Source organism: Melospiza georgiana, chromosome 3 (assembly GCF_028018845.1).
Source record: "Melospiza georgiana isolate bMelGeo1 chromosome 3, bMelGeo1.pri, whole genome shotgun sequence".
Taxonomy (NCBI): Eukaryota; Metazoa; Chordata; class Aves; order Passeriformes; family Passerellidae; genus Melospiza; species Melospiza georgiana.
The window spans coordinates 101191939-101215469 of NC_080432.1; the positions used below are offsets into that span (position 1 = coordinate 101191939).

Consider the following 23531-nt stretch of genomic DNA (forward strand, 5'->3'; position numbering starts at 1 on the left):
ATAGCACTCAACTGGACTTTAAAAATCCTAAAGTCTGGACTTTAAAAATGCTAAAGTATCGACACAATTATGTCCACAGGTGTCCTGGGTATCCCTGTGCAGTCAATGTATATCTTCACATAAAATGTCTTAAGGTTCCCTCAACACAGCATGCAGGACACAGGACCTGTGGCTTTTTGGGAGCTGGAGATAAAGGAGGACACCACAGGCATCTTAAATGGTGTCATCAATGAAACATGGCCAGCTGAATGGAGCCACTTCTCAGCACTGTCAGCAACAGCCCAAAGCTTATCCAACACTGCAGCAGGGGCACGGGGCAGATGGCTGAGTACAGGCACCCTTGTGCAGGTGGGATGCATCTGACAACCTCTAGCCATTGAGCCAGAAGGCAGAGTCTCCAGAAAATCCTATTCAATACCTGCCAATCCTATAAGCCATCTCAGCTACCTTAGGGTATCTCACATGGCACCAGACAAGAGTGCTTAGGAAATTGAATCAAGTAATGAATATCAAAAAGTGGCCGGGAGACAAGAGAAAATTCTCACTCACCAGCTGATTTCTCTCTGCATAGCCAACGGCCAACTGGCTTAGTAGCTTAACCTCCACCATCTTCATTCATCCCATTCTGGCAAAAGTGACGTGCCAAGGCCAATGAACTGGCCTACACCCTGTCTTCTCTTTCCCCAATAAAATATTCATGTACACTGCTTTACTTTTTATTAAGCTAGTAGATAGTTCAATTCAAATTATGTTTCCAGGGTTTTAAAAATTCAGATGTGATCAGCTGTGGATTCTGTTCAATCTTTTCCCGAATCCCAGTGTTCTACATGATATACCTTCATCACCAACCTTGTTCCTCTATTTCTCACATACTAACACCTATATTTAATCTCATCTTAACTACTTGCATTAAAAGTAAGCCCTAAAGCCACGTACAGTTCCTTTCCAGATGCTGCTGTTGAATTATTTCCCTATGGGTTTCACCTAACATTCCAGCAATGTCCTCTGGCGCTTCAGTCCACACATCTCATCCATTCAAAGCCTTTAAACTTCTTTTTCCAAGAAACTCATAAACTAACACCTTTATTCCCATACAAAACAGCTAACATCTGTGAACAAAAAAACCTCATTCAAACAAAGAAGAAATGTCTACCCAGCACAGTTTTTTACCAGTGCACCTTTTAGCAGTTTCCTCATGTAATAAATCTGTGTTTTTGTCACAAGAGTTGCTGAGAATTACTCTCACAAGAACATTTAATCCAAATAAATTCAAATGTAATGCCACAATTGGAGTAACTTTCATTCATTTACACCAAACTGTAAAATAAATCTCCATTTAACAAGAGAATTATCTAAAAATAATATTGGCTATAACAACATTCCAACAGTAAATATCATTTCCTTCTTATCACCTGCAGCATCTTTCCCATCTCTTGCAATATTAGAACTTTGTCCCAAATGTTAATCAAAATCTTCACCACTGACATGATACCTAACCCAGTTAAGTTATAAAAGTTAGGAAAAAAAAAAAGCTATGAGCTAATTACTTCTAACTGTAATAAGTTTGAAAGGCAACCCTTAAAACTGCCCATGGAAATATTTTTCTGAAATGTAAACCATGCACTTAGCAGTTTTTCTCTGAAGTGACTGATTAAAAGTCCAGATAATAAAATATGTGTCTGATTAATAATACCTTATATAATAAAATTCTTATTATTCATTGTATATTATGTCCCTATCAACATATCACAAAATAGAAAAAAATCCTTCATCTCTACTGCACTGCTTAATTTTAAAGTGTGTGCACCATTGTGACATTTCTACCCCAAAAGGGCTATATAAGCATACATTAACACAGCAGTAATATTTCCCTTTTGCTGAAAAGCAAAAATGCTGAATTTGTTTTACAGGTATTTAGCACAGTATGAAAGTCTGATTTTGATCATGCTCTTATCTCAGAAATTTCTGATCAATCAAGAAATCAATCAAGAAAGCAACTTCTCTCAGAATTTCAATGAGTTTTCCCAAGTGACAGAAGATAGATGGATTAGACAGACAGAGAGAACCTTTTCCTACAAATTTCTATGTAATTTTTATTCCCACATGTAAATTTATTATTTTTCTGTTCAGCATTTTCTGAGGATCAATTAATTGATGAGCCTTACTGAGTGCATAGTACCTCATAACACTGCATGTCAAGGTCCACATCAGCAATATCATGTGCACCAGCAAACTTTTAAGGTAGCACATTTTGCCCAGCAAGTTCACAATACCACACAACATCACCTCTTTCATACTTCATCTATCTTTTAAAATATACATTTTGGGGAAAAGAAGGATGCTACAGAAAATATTATACCTTTGTTATATGAATGAGAGAGCTAAACAATAGAAGATAATTCAACACAGCCTGAAGTACTAAATAACTACTTTTCTGAAGCTCTCCACAGTTTCTTTAAATATAACTTCTTTCATATTTGACACATTAAAGATTTTCAATAGCCTTCAGTTCCTAAAATTTCAGAGAACCATCACCTTATTCAAACACCTCAAATATCTATGTAGTGAAAGAAGTAAGGATGACAAGAACTCAGCTCCATCTGTAGACTATACCTACACTGCAGCAGTTTCTTACTGCATGCTATTCACTTATAAACTGAAATTCAAACACACACTTCCATAAACATGTGAATCTTTCAACACAGGTGCTGCAAGAGTTGAAGCTACCTTTTTCCTCAGAAGCACCAAAAAAGAATCCTATCATTAAAATGTAGAGAAAACAAATAACTTCATCCTAGGTACCCAGCATTCCACCCTGAAGCATTCCAGGTACTCAGCATTCCTTCTAAGTGGAAAAAAAACAACCTAAAACCACTATAGAGACAACAGTTAATCAGTTTATTAGTCACCATATCAGAAAGCTAAAAACCAAAAAAATTTATTAATTCGGAGCAGTAAATGTTCTGCTTTATGAAAACTTTTATGTTTGACCAGCTGGTACAGTAAACTTCTAAGGTGAGATTTCTTTACCAAAACAAAAAAACAGAAAAATCACAAATTGTAAATAAGAGCCTTATTAAAAGATACTCCCATTTATTTCAGTAGGAATTAAACTGGCATCTGAGTGATCTTTGGCAGTTCACTTATCTTCACTCCCAGCCAAAGTAATGAGAAAAGACTTATCTCAAAATGCATGAATTTTAAAATAATTATGACATGTGGGTGTCTTTAATCAATCCTCCTCCTTGAGCTGGCATGAGAGGAAATGAACATCACTGTGCCCATATTTAGGCTCTGAAGGAGATGGAGTTGGGAGAAGTCATAAATGGGATTTCAGCAAAAAGCAGATATGGGGTCTGAATAAAAACTTCCTGTGCGTTTTTTTAGTTCCCAAATTTGCAAAGCAAATACTTTACAATATTTCCACCTTTATTATAAAATTTTAAATTCACTTAATAATCTCAGTATAGCATATATCTCTATCAAATAAAAAGCTCCTGTTATCTGTCCAGTACTTACAGGCCAATGGTATAAAAAACCTGAAAGTCGGTGACTCAGTTTAGGTCAATGCTACACTTTATCAGCTTCTGAACTTCTAACATCCTGTTTGGCACCCCTAACAAACCAACTCATCAGCCTTCTTGGCCTCTCTCTCTTCAATGTTCTTGAGATCTTACTCTGCAGCACATAAAATACCTGAGTGAAAAAGTTGGCATGAGTCTGGTGACTTGCTCTTCTGAAGGGGAAACTCCTCTTCACTTCAAAGAACATTTTAGGAAGAGCTCAGCATTGCACTCCAGTTCAATTCAGTGGAGGGTGTTTTATTTACTACCTTCAGTGTCAGCATGTATCATATGTCATTCATCATTTCCAAATTCAACAAGAAAAAACAGCATGCTGATACAAACGTAATAGATTGCTAAAATTTAAATTATAATATCTTCCATTTTATTATTCTTTTAATTTATTATATATATTTAATAATTATATTTATATAAGATATATAAATATATTTTTCTATTTAATAAATTTGTATGCTTTAATCTTATGAAGACTAAGAAAAACAAATGTTCCCTGAAATCTGCAACAAAGCAAAAAAAAAAAAAAAGTTCCATTCTTGGGACATTCTTAAAATGTATTCAATGAGAAAAAGATTGCTTTAATGACTCTGTATTGATAAGGCCTCTGCATATAGAAGAGTACAGAAGGGCTGGAAAAATGTTGGACTGGAAACCAGGAACTTCAGTGATCATTCTTAGTGATCAATTATTTGGTCTTAGGTCATATGAAAGACAACAAAAGGTCAGGATGAAAACATAGAATGAGGTAAAAATGGTGGACAAAGGAAGGGGAAAAAAGACCTTTGTCCAGTGAAATTAACATACTTTCTCTATAAAGATTTCATTAAGTATCTTTAAATAATACCATCCATAGAAAGAGTTAAGAAACAAAAACTGTAAGATAAAGTCCTAGAAAACTACCTTGTTTTTTCTCTACTCACATGCAATTTTCATCAGATTAAAAAAAAAGGAGGGAATAAACAATGATGTATGATAATTGTCACAGTAAATTAATAAACTTGCAATATTGTTGTCAGCAGTTTTTTATAGTACTTCTTAGCTTGATAAATTAAATTTAAAAATGAAAATAGCCTAAATAGTTATTTGATGAGAGCCTGCAAATGTTAATTTATTCCTGGAATATATAATTACATGGAGATAAAAAGAACATGAAATACAGTATGTTTCAAATCAGTTGCTCTGAATTGTACCTAAAAGATTCAAACAAAAGAGATTTGCTGTCTCCTCCCAGGCTGCACAATACCATATGCTTCATTTTTTATGCTGTAATTTGAATCAAGAATCAAACATAAGTGAGTAAGACACATATAATTGTCACATGGACTGTGGGTTTTGTTGTTATTCTTGAGTTACTTTAAAAATAAATTTGAGAGGTTTCTAGCATGTGTTTAAAACATGACAATCTATTACAAAATCTAAACTAGCACATTAAAACTGAAAAAGTAAGACACTTGTGTGCATCTCTAGATCCAAGAGTGTCATGCAGTGAGGAGATGAGGGAATCTTAGTCTGTGCATTTTCAGTCTGGATATTTAGGCACGTAGCACATAAATCATTGGCATCAAGGCTCTAAAACAGAAGTTAGCTGTCTAAATCAGAGGAACCAAGTTTTTGCTCATTATTTTACGCATTTAGCACCTGGCATTTCTGTTCCTCCCCAGTTATAAAATTTTCCAAGGGTAATATCCTGAACAACTGTTAATGATTCTGGATATTGCATTCCATATGACAGCCTAAGTCTGTGACAGAAACCCTACAACACAACATTGCACACATTAGCATTATTTAGACAGATTACAATTCCTAGAGTCACAGCTACATCCAGCAAAATAAGAGACTAGAGTCTTATTTTTGTCTTATTTTTTGCTTGATTGGTTTTAAGTGTAGGTAGCCCTCACCAAACCATGACTCCTAATACATTCTTATTTTACTATACCCCTTAGTACACCTAGCTAGTACTACATAAATGCAATGGTTTAAGAAAAAGATGCTTGTAATTTAGCCAGTGTTTGGCCACTACCCCCTTGCAGAGTAGAATTCCCCAGTTTAAAGTGGCAGATGAATGCTCAACTAAAGTTGACACTCTGACCTTAACAAAGTATTAAGCCATGCAATGTAATTCAAAAAACTGGACATAGATTGTCTCTTTCAAAACATTTAAATATCTATCCTCTATTCCTTATTATATAATCATTAAAAATTCTTAAAAACCAAATAATTTGCACTACTATGGACACCACATCATGCAGGACACAGGACCTGCATGATTTAGTAAACCTAAATCATATCCTCCTTACTGCGATTAAAAAGCTCCTAAAGAATTCCACCAATGTGTAATTTGTTTTTCAATTTCTACTTTATATTTATTATATGGACTGAGTATAAGTGTGTGTTTGTGGGTAGCAACATCTTCCTTTATTTTAAACAGCTAATTCCTCTTCTTCCCACCCTGCCCACACATCCTCCAGGTCTTAACACTAGCTATCAAACAAACCCAAGCATTTTACATTTCACCTCCCTGTTCCCAGTCATTGTTCCCAAATCATGCTCCAATTCCAGTGGTGCACGACCTAATTTACCCCAGCTGGAATTCAATTTCTTGGACACACTAACCAAAATGGAACAGATACAGTTTCTTTGCAATGGCATCAACATCTCCCTGTTTCACTGGAAATATCTGATCTACTCTATCTGAGGACCAGGACCTAACTTGATTTTTTTTTTAACAACTATATTGGCAGCTCATAGTCATCCTATGATTTGTGAGGATTCCCAGGTTCTTCTTCAATCTCTTCTAACAATAAAGTCAAAGTTTCTAGTTTGGGTGATAAGTCTCAAAGCACCTAATCATTCTGTATCCTTGAATTTCATCCCAGTCTTTAATACTTTAGCCATCCAGCTCTTCCCTGCTGTGTCCTTAGCACATTCCTAATGCATCAAAATTCCATTCTAGCCTGCACGAAAATATAACATTAATCTGTAGGATAAGACCAATCAATGTCAATGACTCTCAGACCATCTCTTCTCCAAGAAGGTTGCTGCTAAACCAGAGCACACCAGCAACAGATAAACACCTTCCCTGCTGCTCAGCCTGAGCACTTCACAAAGCAAACCACAAAGGACATTACACACTCTGGTAAAATCCTGTGAGTCACCATCAGCAATGACCTTGACTCTGCAGAAATCTCCCCAATACTGCAATATCTGTGGCCACCTTTTTTTTTCCATAGATGCCAACACATATTACAGTTCTGATATAAACCCATGTCTTTAACAAAATCTTGTGTACTATAGCTCTTATTTAGTAAAAATAAACCAAACCTTTAATATTAAGTTAATCAGACCTGGTAATAAAAACCATATACATTGGGGTAATGCTATGAAAATGAAGCTGAACTGTATTCCTTGTATGAAGCATAATGGAAGCATTCTGAAGGAAACAGTTAAGAAATTAAGAAGATGGAGAAAGATGAACACACTGGAATGCAACAGGAATATGGTGTCTCATTGACCAGTCAGGTGTTCAGTAATTTTTTGATGTAACACAGACTAGTCTAAATAAGACTGAAATAGGTATTAGTAACTTCTACAAATATGTAGTAGAAAATTCTATTGACTGTCTATTTAGCCACCTAGACAAATTACCTATTACTTTTCATCTCTCATTTTTAACAACTTTACTACTCAAGTAAGTCTATCTTTTAAAGTCAAATATGTTTCTAAAAATACCACAAAAATGGTTGGCTAAATGAAACAGAAAAAAGAAGGGAAAACAAAGAATAAGATATTCTATACTCACTTTAGAACCCATTATTTAATCTCCAGTAGAGCTTCAAGTGGTTGAACCTGGACAGGACTAGAAATTAGTCAGAGCAGTATATAACCAAATTATTATGTATTTGGGGTGTTTAGACAAAATAGAATGATTTTATTTTTACAAGAGCCCTGGCAGCAACATTTACATTTTACTTGGTGGTTAAAGAAAAATCCTGAGGAACTCCTGAAAATATTTCAGCAAGCAAATAAACTCTATATTTTTATCAGCCATGAAAGCATTATTTCTGGGAAATTGTTCTTCTACCTAAACCCTCTTTCCTATTTTATTCCTTAGTGTACTCTCATAAATATCATTGCAGTGGTGCTGCCATAACTATCTTGCATATGCTGATCATAAAAAAAAAAAAAAAAGACCAACAAATCTTTTACAACCATTACTTGAGCCAGTATAGTTATAGATCATGTACCTAGGAACACTTTTTTCCTTGACCAGGATTGGTATGGAACGCACTCCTACATAAGGAAAACCTCTGGGGGTTGTTTAAGAGTCCATGTGAGAAATATGGAAATTTGAACAGATTCATGTAAAATCACAGCAAGGTAATGCAGAAGCAAATGTGAAAAAACATGAACAATGACCACCTCTGGATTTAATTAGTTTACTGTGCAGCTCACACCCACATCAATGTGCACAGGGGAGATGCTTGCTGTATATTCTCATGTTTGCTGTTTACTGATGACATCCTTCTGTGTCCTTGGATGAAGAAAAATGGTGATGAAAATAAAAGTAGAGCACTGCAAAAATTAAGTAAAATGATCCATTACAACAAAGAATTTTTTTTTTAATCTACTATTTTCTGAGAAGATGTTAATGATTGTTCTTGACTGCAAACCCACTCTGTTGCAAAAGACTTTTCAAATGCTTCATCTGATAGGTGGAGAGAAACTGACACAATCAAGTGGCATATCACTTTTAAAAAAATGTTCAGATATTTTGAAAGGAAATGATGCACCAAAAAGTAGCAAGGGCATGTGAACAGAATTATAGTGCTTTGCTTCAGGCCTAGTACATAAAAGTCCAATAATCCTATTTTATTTCTTTACCATTAAAAAAAAAAATCCACTAAAAAAAAAAAAAAAAGTAGATTTTTTTTTCACCGATTTAATTCTGGATAGACACTATTTCCAGGGAAGTGTGATAGCTGGAAGGTGTATGGGGCTTACCTATACAAAGCCCTATGCTCACAACAATGTTGCTTTGGGTATTCCATATATGCATCTTTTGAGATATGAGGCTCAGAGCATCTGAAGCACAATTAAAATGCTGCCAGTTTTCGTATCAATCAGAACATTTTTCATCTTCTCTCCACCTCTGAAGTCACATTGCTGCATAGGAATTAAATTTCACTTCCAAAGAGTGGAGAAAAATGGGAGATGATCCCACCACCTATCTGAAAACAGAAAATGCAACAAACAAGAGCTGCTCTTAAAAAAAGAAAATTAAAAATGTATTTAACTACAGTTTAAATTATTTTGTTCTAGGCTTGGCTTATGTTTTTAAAGGTTTGAAGCACTGAGTGATTACTGGAGCTGGAGTTGGACTGGATGACTGTTCAGAGAGGATATGTTGGTAACTTTGCCTCCCTTCTTTCCCATGTTCAGGACAGTCATGGCCTACGCTGTTGATTTCGCAGCCTGCCCGGGCACCTCACTAACCTTCACTCCCAGCAGCCACTGTCCACACCTGCTCGCAGCTCACAGAGCAGCCACCGTCACTCACCCCTCCGTGACTGCCCCCGGCTCTGCCTCCGCACCCCTACGGCCGCAGGGACTCCTCCCTCGACAGCGAACGCGTGGGAGCAATACAAGGGCGTGCAGCAAGGGCAGCCCCCGCCCAAATGCGTCTCACCCTGCCATTTTATCATTTTCACACGGTGAATGATCACGCGTGGCGAGGACCACTGCTGAGTGGGTTTGCCAGGATTCACCACGGCCCCAGCGCCACCCGCCTGTGTTCGCACTGCCTGGAACACGGTGTGACACCGGCCGTGTGCCGAACACTGACCAGACACACCCCAGCGGTGCGGGGCGGGGGGTAAAGGGCCTCCCCCTTCCTCGCTGCTCCGGGCAGGACGGGAGATGGGAGAGGGGAGAGAGGGGAGAGAGCCGGGCGCTGCGGGCGGGCAGGGGCAGAGCAGGCAGGGGCAGCAGCGGCGCGGGGGACGCGCCTGAGGGGCGAGGGGGCGGCGAGGGGGCGGCGAGGGGGCGGCGAGGGGGCGGCGAGGGGGCGGCGAGGGGGCGGCGAGGGGGCGGCGGCGCCCCGTCCTCCCCCTGCTGGCGGCCGCGCCCCTTCGGGCCGGCCCCGTCCCATTCCTTGACCCGCGCCGGGCGGTACCTGCGCGGGCTGCGCGGCCGCGGGCGGCTCCGCGATCCACAGCTGCTCCTTGAGGAGGTGCTGGTAGCTGAGGCAGTGCTTCAGCGCGGACGGCACCGTGCCCATGGCTCGCCCGGCTGCCGCCGCCGCCGCAGGGTGGGCGCAGCCTCCGGCCCGCGCGCGAGCAGCCCCGCGATTGGCGGAGCGCGAGCGCCGCCGCGTCCCCTCCCGCGCGGCTGCGGCGGCCGCCGCCTCACGCCCGCCGGCCCCCGGGCTCGCCCGGTGCCGCTCCTCGCACTCTGCCCCCGTCGCCCTCTGCGCCCCTCGCCTCCTGCCCCTTCTCGCCTTCTGCCCCCTTCGCCTTCCCGGCTGAGGAGCCGCGGCTGTGGGTGGCCGCGCTGGCTGCGGACTGGGCCGGCGCCGCAGCAGGCTGCAGTCGGGGCTGCGTGCGGGAGAAACCGCTGAGGAGAGAGAGCCGTAGAGGGCCAAGCATGGGGACGGCCAGCCGTGCTGCCCCACACGCTCCCGGCGGGACACCGGGCCCAGGCTGACCTGACCTGGCAAGGCTTTAGGCAGTAGAGGGGAAAGAGAGGAGCAAGGGGAAGGGACAGAGCTGCTTCCAGACGTGTCCTGTTTGACTCCCTGGGCTGTGCTAACGATGTAAGATAAATCAGGTCGTGCTCGCTCGGGCGTCCAGGTGACGCGAGGCTTCGTGCGCACACCGGCATTTATGCTTTCCATTTAGATAGCAAAAACTTAGAGCTTTGCGAATGTACTGTTCAGGTTTCGATAGCTCTCTCCGCAGCTGTAAGTTATATTTTGTCTGCTCCCTTACATTCATTGTGTCAGCCAACTTTCCAAACTCTTCTCAAGCAAAAATTGCTTCTGGATCATTCGTTTTCTGTGCTATCAGGGATATTTTGTTAAATTTATTAGCCTTTCCATCAATCATTTTCTGCAAAAGATTATCAGGTTTTACCACCAAGTCTCTGTTTCAGTTATTCACGGCATCATATAGATATGATGCTGTCAAAGCCCCATCTTTCTTTTGCAGTTTTGCATTTCATCCTTGTTGTTCTGTGCATCTAAAAATTGTATTTTCATAGGAATTGTAAACCAAAACTGGATGCTGATTGGTTGGCTGGGAAGCTTTTGTTCTTCAAGGATAATCATGGCTCTTCAGAAACTAGATATTTAAAATCCAGTGTAAAAGTTTTAAAATATTACTAGTAGTCATCTGCAGTTTCAAATCTGGCCACTGAAAAATGCCAGGAAGTTTTTTTACTGACTAGTATCTGATGCAGTTAGTATATTTTCTGCCTTTTTCCAGTAAAATATTTGTGAATGCAACATTCTTTTATTTTCACAGTTCAAAATTCCACTAAGCTTTGCTTAAATGCTCTTTCTAGGTATTTGCTTTGGTCTTGTTACCTATAGTTAGGGATAAAATATAGAGAAGCTGGCAAAAAAATCATGCCTTTCTTTTTTGTCTCACAGTGAGAGAACGTTTATCAATGATGAGGTATATGTGAAGGGAAAGGCACTTTATTAAGATCAATAATTTCATTTTCACTTTTCTGTACGTTTCAAAGCCAGCTGGAAAAAGGTTAACAGCAATCACAAGAAAGTTAGGACTATGTCTATGAATGAAGTGTACCTCTCCTACTACCTCACCTGTTCTCGAGTTGCTTCAGTTTCAAAGTCAAATTTCTTATGGCCTTTAATCATCTTTCTTACAAATACCTCTGATATTGGCTGCATTGTAATGCTCTGCAGGCAGCTTATATATCAAAGTGCAATTTTCTGCACATTAAATCCCTTCTAATGGTATTGTTTTTTTGTCTGTTACTGTTTTGTTTTTGTAGGGCTTAAAACCTCGGTGGCCTCTTCCAGCCTAACCCAAGTGTGGATGTTTACTATTACAAACCTGCTTCAAGACTCAGAGCACCACCACATATTCTGAAAAAGAATGTCTTTACCTGAATTCTTGGTGTTGTTGGGCAGAGAAGGAAAATATAACAGATACATTCTGAAGTAATCCCAAATTGAGTTCTCATGCAACAGTTTCTCATTGTTTCTTTTCTGTTCTACCTCTTATTCTCCCTGCAATCAGAATTTGTTTTTCACGCTTGCCAATTTTGCACTGAATTTTTCATCTGGTCCTTCTAAATGCAAGGAGTTGTTAAAAAACAAGAGACACAAAAATAAAACACATTCATATGAAATATGCATGTTTCTTGGGAGAAGGGTGTGATAATCTTTCTATTGGAAAAGGCCCTGTGTGTTAAAACCTCTAGAGCTAAAATGGATTATTGCTAAACAAGAGTTGCATTGGACAGCACAGAGTGAAAGAAGCTCCAAGAGGATTGTGTTTTAGGCACACACAATCATCTTGGTACTCTTGTTTTCTTGCAGAGGCTACAAAACTTACTCCACCCCACTTTATGAGTTAACATGAAGGCAGATACGCTTGTCCTGTGATAGTACCAGTGTATTTACTAACAGAAGGTTTGCAGGATGAGGTAAAGAATAATGGGCACTTCTGGCAGATCTTTCTGTAACATCGTGTGGGCCTCTCGTGCTCTGGACTTTTATGTGCCCTGTGCTGTTCCTTATTTTAATTCTGTGTATCTTTTGTTCAACAACGGCATTTTGGAACAACTTCAGCTTGCTAGAACACATGGAAGGGCTCAGATGTGTTTAGTGCTGTATCAGGATAGTGAGTAGAAATTGTGCACAACTGGCTTTTGGCTTTCCATTTGTCTCTTGAAACTGTTTATCATTCTGATACTCCTCTGAATTTATCATTGTCATTGGCTCACGCTGCATTCTGGTCAAAGGTTTTAAAACGTTTATTAAAAGGAATGCTTTTGACTAAAATAAATAATCTCTCAAAGAAATCATGCCACCAAGCCAACCAGATGGGGAAAACAGGCATATTTGTGTAATATGCAGAGTAACTCCAAACACTACCACAAGAGATGTTTCTGTACTCCTCATTGTTGCCATGCAGTTACACAGGTAGTTGGCAGTCAGATCATTAGGAGTGGAAACATAAAGCTGTTGGATTTCCTGCAGTGTGACACAAAACCTTGGCCAAGAAAGGCATGGTAAAAATAGATTGATCATTTATAAGCATCTGAAAGAAAATAAGAAAGTTGTTTAAAGAGTGATTTGATGACAGCAAGAAGGACAGAATCAGAAGCAAGGGAGCTATTCATACTGATGATAATCATAAGTGCCAAACTGGCAAGCAGCCAAAGTGCCTACTAGGCAGGGATCAAAGACACATATGGTGAGTCTCAAACAACAAGTAAGCCATAGAATTCTGGCAAGCATTGCAGGAATAATATGCTCCAGCCCTGACAAAGATGAGGGCTAAAAAGAACCAACAATGGGGCTACCAATACTGGATCATACCTCAGGGAAAGCAAAGCTTTCATCATTTCAGTTTTATTGGAGAAAAATGTAGATAACTTCTCACATATGGTAGGTCTGGTTGATCTAAATTGATGGGACGTGTAACACAATGTTAAAAAATATCCTTTACAGTTGTGGCAGTAAATCAGTATTCCATTAGCTGCAGCATCATTCAGAGACGGCATTCTTCAGAGAGTTAGTAATAGATTTACTTTGCCAAAATAAAACTATAGCCCAGGTGATAGACACCTGGCATTTGAAACAGACACAATCAAGAAGAAAGTCCAAGTTAATGTCTTGCCAGATGTTGGAGCTTGTTCTTTTCTATTCTTTCAGTAATTTGGTCAGATGGCAGGGTTTATGACAACTAGATCACAATGTAAAACAAGCAAACACAAAAAGGGACACATTTTAGCTTTATTCTCATGCTGCTATGCAGCATCAAAAAGGAAAAGAAGGAAATTCTTTTAGAGTTTAGACCTGGTTTCATAGTTATACACCCATACACAGAGTCATTAAAAAGGGGACATGACATGAGCTGTGTTATTTTACATTTGTAAAGGGTGCTGACTTTCACACTGGCAGGAGTGGTACTTGGCAGCCCTTGGGTCTATGGGTGGTCTCCAAGGTACCAGCCCTGCATAGCTACCTAAAATTGTTATGAGGCATATGAAGGACAGCAGAGAATTGTAGCAGAAAGTGCTTATTTATGGATAACGTTTTCCATTTGAGACATTTTCATAACTGACAAAAATGCTGCTGAGCCAAATGTGTCCCTTGTCTGACTCCATCATTTAGAACTGTGATTTCTTTGTCTCAGCGACCTGACCTACCACTCGACAGTAACAGGAGAAGCTATAAGCCAATTCCTGAATGGATTTTCAAGGTGCTATTCTAATATTTAAGAATATATTTCCTTTTCAGAGCAAGTGTTTTGCCCACTGTTATACAGACTTTGTTTCCATCTCTTTTTTTCACATCATGTACTTAGTGTCTCCATCTCCACCTAGTCTTCTCTGTCAATAAAGGCTGATGTGATTTTTATAGGGATTGTAAGGTGCAATACACAGTGACCTCTGATTTCCTTCCTCTCTTTATGTTATTAAGAGACAACAAAATAGTACTGATTTTCAGTGAAGCCGGTTTTCTTGTTTTTTAAAAAAGTGACCCTTTTACATCATGTAGGATAAACTATAAATTACTCTTAGGAAGTGTTTGTTGGATAAAGAAATGCTGGAACAGCTTTTATGCTATGTCCATTGCTTCTCAAATAGAGAGTTTTTATCATAGTTTAGTCAAAACAGGAAAAAATAGCCACCTGAAAATTGTACATGCAGTGCATTCTGGGAGTGGAGCTTTCTAAACAGGAAAAAAACGAATTAAAGACCTGAACCTTTTCTGTTCTCTTAGGGAGCAATTCTTCTGATTTGTTTTAGATATATATTTTAGTATCAAATGAACTATCTTCTACAAACCATATGCAACTTCTCTATTTCAAACTTGTCCATCAATTGAAAATGAATTAGGCATTATCCAATAAAGCACAAATGTATATGGATGGTACAAACCCAAAAGCTAAATGTACATGTTCTTTTTAAATTGTAATATTCTAATTACTAAGCTAACATGCAAAACATATTTTGTGAGCATACTAGGAATAAGTTTGAGGGTTTTTTGAGGCATTTGCCATAAAACTGAACTTTTAGATTTACTTGCAATATGTCCTGAATTACTGTGCCTTGTCATTAAATTGCTCCAGAGCAATAGCAACAGTTTAAATTATAGTATAGTGACCAGTCTGACCCTAGAATTTTTCTATGTCTTCTGTCACCAACATTACTAAGGACAAAAAATAAAACCAAAAAACAACCAATGGCGAAGTTTTCTGGTGCAGTATAAACTTGCTTAATTTGACAACTAAAAAGTAAAAAAGGCAGTTATTACTTAAGAGAAAAAGGAAAGCTTGTGTTTGCACATAAAGGATGTGCTTGCCAAGATAGTTTGCTTATGTTTGATATATCAGGTTTTGGGTTTTTCAACTTGCTTCACATAATTTTGCCTAAACATTATGCAATTAAAATGTATATCCACAGTAACTAAAAGCAGTTTTTAAATTATCAACACAAAAAAACTTTTGGAGAAAATACCATTAAATAATAAAAAATAAATTGGAATAGTGTGTAGTGTAGGGTAAAAACAAATATCACATGTGCCATAATGCAAAGTAATCTGAGATCATCAAGTAGATGTGTGCATCATTTTTTTTCTCCATTTCTGTTTGCATTTAACTTCAGAGTCAGATTGAAGTTTTCAGCTGAGTCCTATGATCTAAAATCCTCTTTAGTAGTATGCATAAGTAGGACAAAGAATTGTAATTTTTGGCTTCAATAGTAAAGACTGAACCAGGCAAATGTATACTGTAACTCTAGAGGAAAGACTGACATAGGAATTACTGGAATGATATTGACATTCAGAGATTTCCTTTTTAGCAGAATGGTAGCAACAGCACTATAAAGTAAAAAAAAAACTTGGAAAAAGTCAGATTTTTTACATCTTGTTTTGCTATCTTCATCACTAATGCAAGATTTAGTCACATAAAAATTGACGTGCACTATTTCATTTTACATTTACAACAAAAAGCACATTCTTGAATCCACATTTCTAACAAAAATCTATCTGTAAACTTTATCTGGGCAGAAAAACCTACAATACCTTTAAATTAAAATGCTACTGTCATATTGTGAAGCAGAATACATCTTACTTTTGTTATGTTTAGGACTCACAGTATTGCTTAAGCAATATTCTGTGAAACAGAACAGTGTTCTTTTCACAACCAGAATGCCATTTGCAGCATCAACCATTCCTTAGTAGCCTTAATTATTTCTTTCCCCAATTTAAAATACAATCCACCTCCAAAGCAGATGTTTGTATACCAGGATGAGAAGAGATTTGTTTCTCATACTACATCTGGGAGTTTTAAGGTCTATGTGTCAGCTCATAGAATTATCAGAGAATCGTAAAGTTGCTTAGGTTTGGCAAGAATTTTGGAATCATTGAGTTCAGCCATTAACCCAACTTGGCCAAGTCTATCACTAAAACATATCTCTAAGCATCATAATTACTTGACAGCACAAGAACTAGGATTTTCTTAAAAAAATTCATAATTTTATCATCCTTCTGATTGCAAATAATGACTTTTAGAAGTGTTCGTGTGGTCCTAGTACAACAAGGTGCTAGTTTTAGCTGGGATGGAATTAATTGTTTTCATCACAGCTTGTATGGTGCTGTGTTTTGGAATTGTGATGTAAACAGTGTTGATAAGACACCCATGTTTGATTATTTTATTCCTGATCATTGTCAAATCCTTCTCTGTTTCTCTCAGGGGTAGACTGGGGGAGGGCAAGAAGTCAGGACACAGCTGGGACAGCCAACCACAAAAGGATCAACATACTAATAAAAGCTGAGGAAGGAAGAAACAGGGTGACATTCAGGTTTATAGCGTTTGTCTTCCCGAGGAACAGCTGTATGTGATGGACCCCTGCTTTGCTGCAAATGGCAGAACACCTGCCTTCCAAGAGGAAGTGCTGAGTCCATTCCTTAGTTTGCCTTGCATACATGCACAGCTTGGCTTTACCTATTAAACTGTCTTTATCTCAATTCACAAGTTTTCTCACCTCTGTGCCTTTGTTTCTCTCCCCCATCTCACAGTGGGGAAGTCAGTGAGTGTGGGGCTGAATTGCCTGCCAGGGTTAACTCACAACAAACAGATCCAATCTGCATGAGACTGCAAAGGAAAAAAATAGACATGAGCAGCATTAGTCAAACCTACTACTTTAGGCACTTAAATTAGGCAATGCCTAATTTAATTTATAGTCTTTTAGAGAGATTTAAGCTGCCTGAGCTGCATTTTTTCCTGGAGTAAATGGAGGGATCTAGGTGTCCACATCACCCTCAGGGAAGCATTTGCTCCAGTTTAGGTACAGACTTGCTTTTCCAGTGTGGTGAAGGAAACTTTGGTGTTTTCTAGGCAGGGCAGCACGTGCACATGTTGAAAAGGTAACCACTGAATTTTGGCAAGTAGGAAACACCAAGCACAGAGGAATAGCTACAAAGTTCCTGGCTGAGTTTGAGAAGCCTTCAGAGTATTGGACCTACGCTTCCCATTTACGAGGAGAGAATCCCAAATGCCAGACCTAATGCTGACAGTGCATCACTGTATAGCCAGGAATTTGAATGATAAGGAATCAAAAACAACACATAAAGTATTTCATTAGTTCTATAGTAATACATTAGTGTTACAGTTCTGACTTTCCTTTGACCTTTATGTATTGCAGATTCTAGTGCAGTGAGATTCTTTAAGATCTATAGTTTTATAGAAGGTCAACAGGTAAACAGACTTTGGGACTTAAAACTATTGTGTTTGGGGTTTTTTGGTTTGGGTTTTGGTTTGTGGTATTTTGGGTTGGTGCTTTGTTTATTTGGGGTTTTTTTGGTAAAGCTTTTTTGTTCCTTTTCTGCTCATGTAGAATTTCAGAATTTAAAATTTTTACATGTTTTGCATCATGTCAAGGAACATCATTTGACACAATGCCTCAATTTTTATAAATCAGATTTGTTATATTCTGAGCTCAAGGAGAGCACTAACAGAGATCGGAGGTAGTATGAGTTTTTATAATTCTCGTTTAGTGGGTCTTTTGAGAAGCATGAGCAAAGGGGAACAGATCACCCTGGGGTGCCAGCGCAGGCAGGAGAGAGAGCATTGCAGCCACAGAGGCAGTAGGACTGCTCCAGTGCTTGACAGCCAGGAAGGGGAGCTTTAACTTTCTTTCACAATTGGTCCCAGAGAGACTTTGGCTCTTCAGCCTCATTAGCATCCATTTCCTGCTCCTTCCCATAGTGTTGTCACCAAGTATGTTCATGAGACAACGAACTTGTGTTCCCACTGTAAACACAGCGGTGTTTACCCATGTTACATCTGGACCTCATGTAGTGACCACTCTATTTAAGTTGCCAGAAACTTTTCTGTTACAAAAATATGTACAACTGTTTCTAAAAGGACAGACATCTCCATGTCTTGTAGCAAGAATTTGGAGTTTAGCAGCGGTATAGCCTGGAGTCAGGAACATGTCCTCTGTTGTCTCAGTGAATATCACTTTAATTTCTGAAATGTTGAGAAATGTGATTTTCTAGCTGTGATTTACTCTTTTATGTTTGACAGAGACTAACAGCAAAGCAGTTTAATATTCCAGTTGCTCTGAGCAGATTTTTCTCTTGCATGTTACTCCAGCATGGGAAACAATACTGAACCTACATCTGGAGCCCACATAACTCAATTCCTGCCGCTGCTCCACAACAAACACTCTCAAAGAGTAAAACTTAGTGAGACACTAAAGTGGAATTCTGGAATGAAAATAAAACTTCATGCTTTTGGGCTTCAGACAATCTCTTAAGCATCAGGGTTTCGGATGAGACCTCCTTAATAGAGAAATAATCCAACATCTGCCTACTGTAGGGGGATTTTGCACCTTTATGTGAAACATCTGGTGCTGGCTACCATCACAGACAGGATTCTCTTCTTCAGAGATTACACATTTGATGCATATGTTTTTTATAGTATGGATAGAAAGTTCATAGGATGCTAATTCAGAAAATGCGAGTTCTAAAGGAATTTGGTTGTACCTGTAGACTATTTTATTTCTACTAAAACAATGATTTCCAGCAAGAGATGATTCAGGTAATGTGTATAAGATGCTAATGATGAACATATGGAAATATAACCACACTTGCATGCTTGCCTTGAGATTGACTGTATCCAGACATCAAATAAAACATGTTTCCTATCCCAGTTTATCAAAAGAGAATAGAAATGTGGTTAGAGAAAGGTAGTCAGAAAAAAAGATCAACTTTTAAAAGCCTATTATTGACAAAAGAATATAAAATATAGCCAGCCCAGTTCCTTTTAGACAGAAAAGCTAGGAAAATATGGTAGACAGGGTACAGAATCTCTTGCTGTTCTCTGTTTATCTGTGACAAGGAGTTAACATTGAAATTATGAAGTGCGTGCATTGTTAAAAACATTTTAAGAAAACCAAGGAAAATTTTTGTTTGCCATAGTTAGATATCTGAACAAATCATTGCTATGGCATTTGACTAGTGATATGGTACAAAGGGAGTTCATTCAGCCATTCTTAGAGGGAAGAGAGTTCAAAGCCAGCTCTAGTAGCAGAGGACTAGGTGGGGATCTCTGAAGCTGGAGGTAAAATTCTAACCAGGCATAAATTTTTACTTCAAGGGACAAATTTGATGAAGGCTTCACCCAGAAAACAATTGTATGGAAAAAGCAAAAATAGCTGAAGTGTCCTTTCTGCTGGAAACTGTGCAGCAATCAGCTAAATTAATGAGCAGTTCCTGATGAGTAATTCACCACCATTATTCTCATTAATCCTGTAGTCTATCCAGACAGATTTAGGATTGTTCTGTAGAAACATAAATCACCTGTTAAGGGCAGTAATTGTTGCATTAGAATCAAAAACGTGGTTTATCTGAAATGAACAACCATGAATTATTGTGCAACTTGTGCAATATGCAGACGTGGAATGAAATAATTCATTAAAGAATTAAGGAAATGTAAAATTTTTTATTGTCAGCAAGCCTTAAAGGTCTTTATGAACAACAGCAGTGATTTGGACTTTCCAAAGAATGAATCAAAGTGAGAGTGAATGAAGTCCACAATCAGTGAGATGCAAATTCAGGATTAACTGGGCATATCATAAGTGGCCTGTTATTCTACATATTCCAACAAAACATGGAGACTTGAAAAAAAAGGTGTTTGAAAGAAATCTTTATGAAAATAATATAATATGCCTTGCTTAAATAGGTTGTGTTGCTAGTCTGAGAGAAAATAGGGAGGAAATACCGAAAATGTATTTCCTAGGAATAATATGTTAAACAGTGATTCCATTTTTAAAAACAAACTGCACATTTTATTTCCATACCATTAAGAAAAGAAGTGATTCCTTTGATTCCTAATACATCATCGTGACAAATCAAAAAATTATGACTTTTTAACCAAAGTTAAAATTGAATGTGCCACATTTTGCCTTAAAACTCCAAAACAAGGATCTATCGCATATCAGACAGAACACTTCAAGCTCATTGCAGTGTTCTTATTACAGTACATATTTAGACAATTCTTAACGTGTAGGGATTATTTTCTTTGCATAAGATATCTTGGAAGCGAAGACCTCAGCAGGCTTCTAAGAAGGGCTACTGTCTATTTGCATGAAAAGATAGCTACAAAAGAAAATTTATAAATATAATAATTATTTACGCAGTTGACACTAGGTGGAATTAGAGACTTCTATGTAGAAGCATATTTAAATTACTGTATGATTTTCTGTAGTAACCAATGGATTCCAGATCCTGAGAGGGGTTACTTTCCAGCTAGACCTTACAACTGGTGTTAATTGTATCTTAATATGGACAGAAAAGGTATCTTAATTCATACATCTGATGTAAACAAAACACATCATGTGCACCAATATGCAATGTCATGTTTTTAATATGGATACTAATCAGGTCATAATTTTAAAGACTTGATTGCTCCCTTTTATGGTGCCATAAGTAAGCCCTTCCATCTGTAGCACTACAAAACATAAGACTATATATGGTACCTGAATAGGCAATAAGCATGATAACAGGAACAACACTTACTCAATTGTGATTTCACCTAGCAATACAGTGAGGGATGATGTCAGAGGTCAATAAAGTTGATGGATCTGTGGCTGTGATCAATTTACTCCTGAAAATGCTGCCTAGCAATAAAGGATATCCAGGCAACAGGGGACACCTGACTTCATAGGAGATATGAATCAAGACTTTGATACTGATTCATCTTTTGGGGGGGCTAGGGGATAAGCAAGCAGAGCATCCTGCTCTTGGTGTCGCTCAGTACTCTGCAGAAGGAAGAGAGCTCACGAGCAGCTGGTCATTGGGCTGGTTCCCATTCTTAGCCATTCCTGGTACACTGCTCTGTACAGAGACATACCCTCAAAGTCTGTCATCCTGCCCTGTGCTGCCAAAACACATGTGCAATGTAGAAGGAGTTGTCTTGGCCTCAGAATCAGGATTTGCCCCTTTGCAAAGGGAGAAAGAAGAAAAAAGGGAGAAAAAGCACTTTTTTCCTCCTTGCAAAATAGGAAATCCTGAAATCCTGTGTAATGACAAGGTAGTTGGCCTTTGTGCAGATGTTGCATCTAGGCTCTGGAGGAAGACAAGTTGCCACATGTTCACTTTTGCTCTACTCTTGCACTACCCCAACAATTACTCACAGCATCACAGAATCAATTGAGTTGGAAAAGACTTTTGAGATCATCAAGTCCCACCTATGACTGAACACCACCTTGTCAACTAGACTGTGACGCTGACTGCAACATCCAGTGTGTCCTTCAACACCTCCCTGATGGGATGGTGACTCCACACCTCCCTGGGCAGTCCATTACAATGTCCAATCACCCTTTCTGTGAGAAACTTCTTCCTAATGTCCAGCCTAAACCTCCCCTGGTGCAGCTTAAGATGGTGTTCTCTTGTCCTGTCACTGGTTGGCTGAGAGAAGAGACCTCAGCTGGCTACAGCCTCATTTCAGGCAGTTGTAGAGAGTGATAAGGTCTTTCCTGAGCCTCCTTTTCTGAACAACCCCAGCTCCCTCAGCTGCTCCTCACAGGACTTGTACTCTAGAGCCTTCATCAGCACTTCTTTGGACATACTCCAGCAGCTTAATATCCTTACTAAATTGTGGGGCCCAGAACTGGACACAGTATTCAAGTTGTGGCCTTACAGTGCCAAGTAGAGTGAAAGAATCACTTCCCTAGACCTGCTGGCCATTCTATTATTGATACAGGCCAGTATGTCACTGGCCTTCCTGGTCACCTGGGCACACACTGGCTCATGTTCAGTCTGCCATCAATCAGTACCCCCAGATCCCTTTCTACCTGTTGTCCAGCCACTTTGTCCACAGCCTATAGTGCTGCAGGAGGTTGTTGTGGTCAAAATGAAGGACTCAGCACTTGGTCTTGTTAGACCTCATAGTATTGGATTTGGCCCATCTCTCCAGCCTGTCCAGATCCCTCCCAGAGCCTTCCTACCCTCCAGCAGATTGACATTGCCCCCAGCTTGGTGTCATCTAGTATTTGTAACAGATGCAAAGCTCACCTTTGTATGAAGCCCACTATACAGTCACCCCTATTTCCTTACTTATCCCTTCTCAAGAGCAGTCATATAATTTAACCCAGAATTTTCCTACATTAAACTTCTTCCACTACACAAGGATCAAATATATCTTATGATAATATTTGTGAAACTCTTTGTCCCTGGGATTTTACACTACTGTCTCTTCCTGCAGTATTTGATTGCTTCATATAGAATCAGCAACAACAATTATTTTGGAAAAAAATAAACTTCTTTTGGACTAGAGTATGTTCTTGAGAAGCAAGATTATAGTTGTAATTTTTGTTTAAATGGATATATTCTCAAATACTAACACTAGAAGTAGTGCTGTGACTGTGATGGACATGCACATGAAGGTGTTGGTCAGATGCAATATCTCTAGCAGTATTTATGAATATTTTTAGAAAAAAGCAGATGATCTCTTGGGCACATTAAGCCCTCCTATTCCGTCAGTTTCTAGCTACAAGGTTAAGGAACTCGACTAGTTGACAAATTCAGTCTTTTAATTTTTAATTTTTATGAGCAAATGGTAAGTCAGGGTTACAAGTACTGTATTGCAGCAGCAAGTTTCTTCACAGAAGGATTTTGTTAATGGAATCAGAAGTTTAATGTTATAAAAAAAAGGAAAACTGTTTTGTCTAGTCTTACCAAATTAACGGGTAAAACAAACACATAACTTGGTTCCTCTGGAATATGATCCTGTAGATTTCCATGTGTTGCTGTTAATTTAATGCTTTGTATCTACTTTTACAGCTGGATTCATGAGCTGAAGCTGCTAAATTTAATTTCTAGCAAGCTAAATAGCTTATGGTCTAGTTTTATTATTATTCATATTTCTGAACCTTAAGCAATAAGACATTGCCTGTAGGGATGTTTTAAACCCACACATAACTAATCCGCCCCATGAGAGCATGAGCAAAGGAGTGGCAATATATCCACAGCTGATCCCCAGTGACTTTTTCTCATTATTCCTGCAGTCAAAATAGTGTAATTTTAAAATTAGTGTAATAATAGAGAATAAAGCTTGGTGACTAACCTGATGAACTGTTTAAAAAATTCAGTAAAGCAAAACAAGACTGAAAGATAAAGTGGACTGGAAGTCTTCTTGGTATCGTTCTTCACCTTTGACAGACTCACCTGCTGTGAAAGTAGAT

The 23531-nt window shown here is 38.7% G+C and overlaps 1 protein-coding gene across 1 annotated transcript in view; it reads right to left on the minus strand.

The window, feature by feature from the left end:
• The window catches only part of HMGCLL1 (3-hydroxymethyl-3-methylglutaryl-CoA lyase like 1), a 76375-nt gene extending 66482 nt beyond the window's left edge, over positions 1-9893 (minus strand). Inside the window, exon 1 of the mRNA XM_058019505.1 lies at positions 9754-9893. Within this exon, the coding sequence (XP_057875488.1) occupies positions 9754-9858 (105 nt within the window). The 5' untranslated portion in view covers positions 9859-9893. The remainder of the gene's footprint in view (positions 1-9753) is intronic.
• Between the last annotated feature and the right edge of the window lie 13638 nt (positions 9894-23531).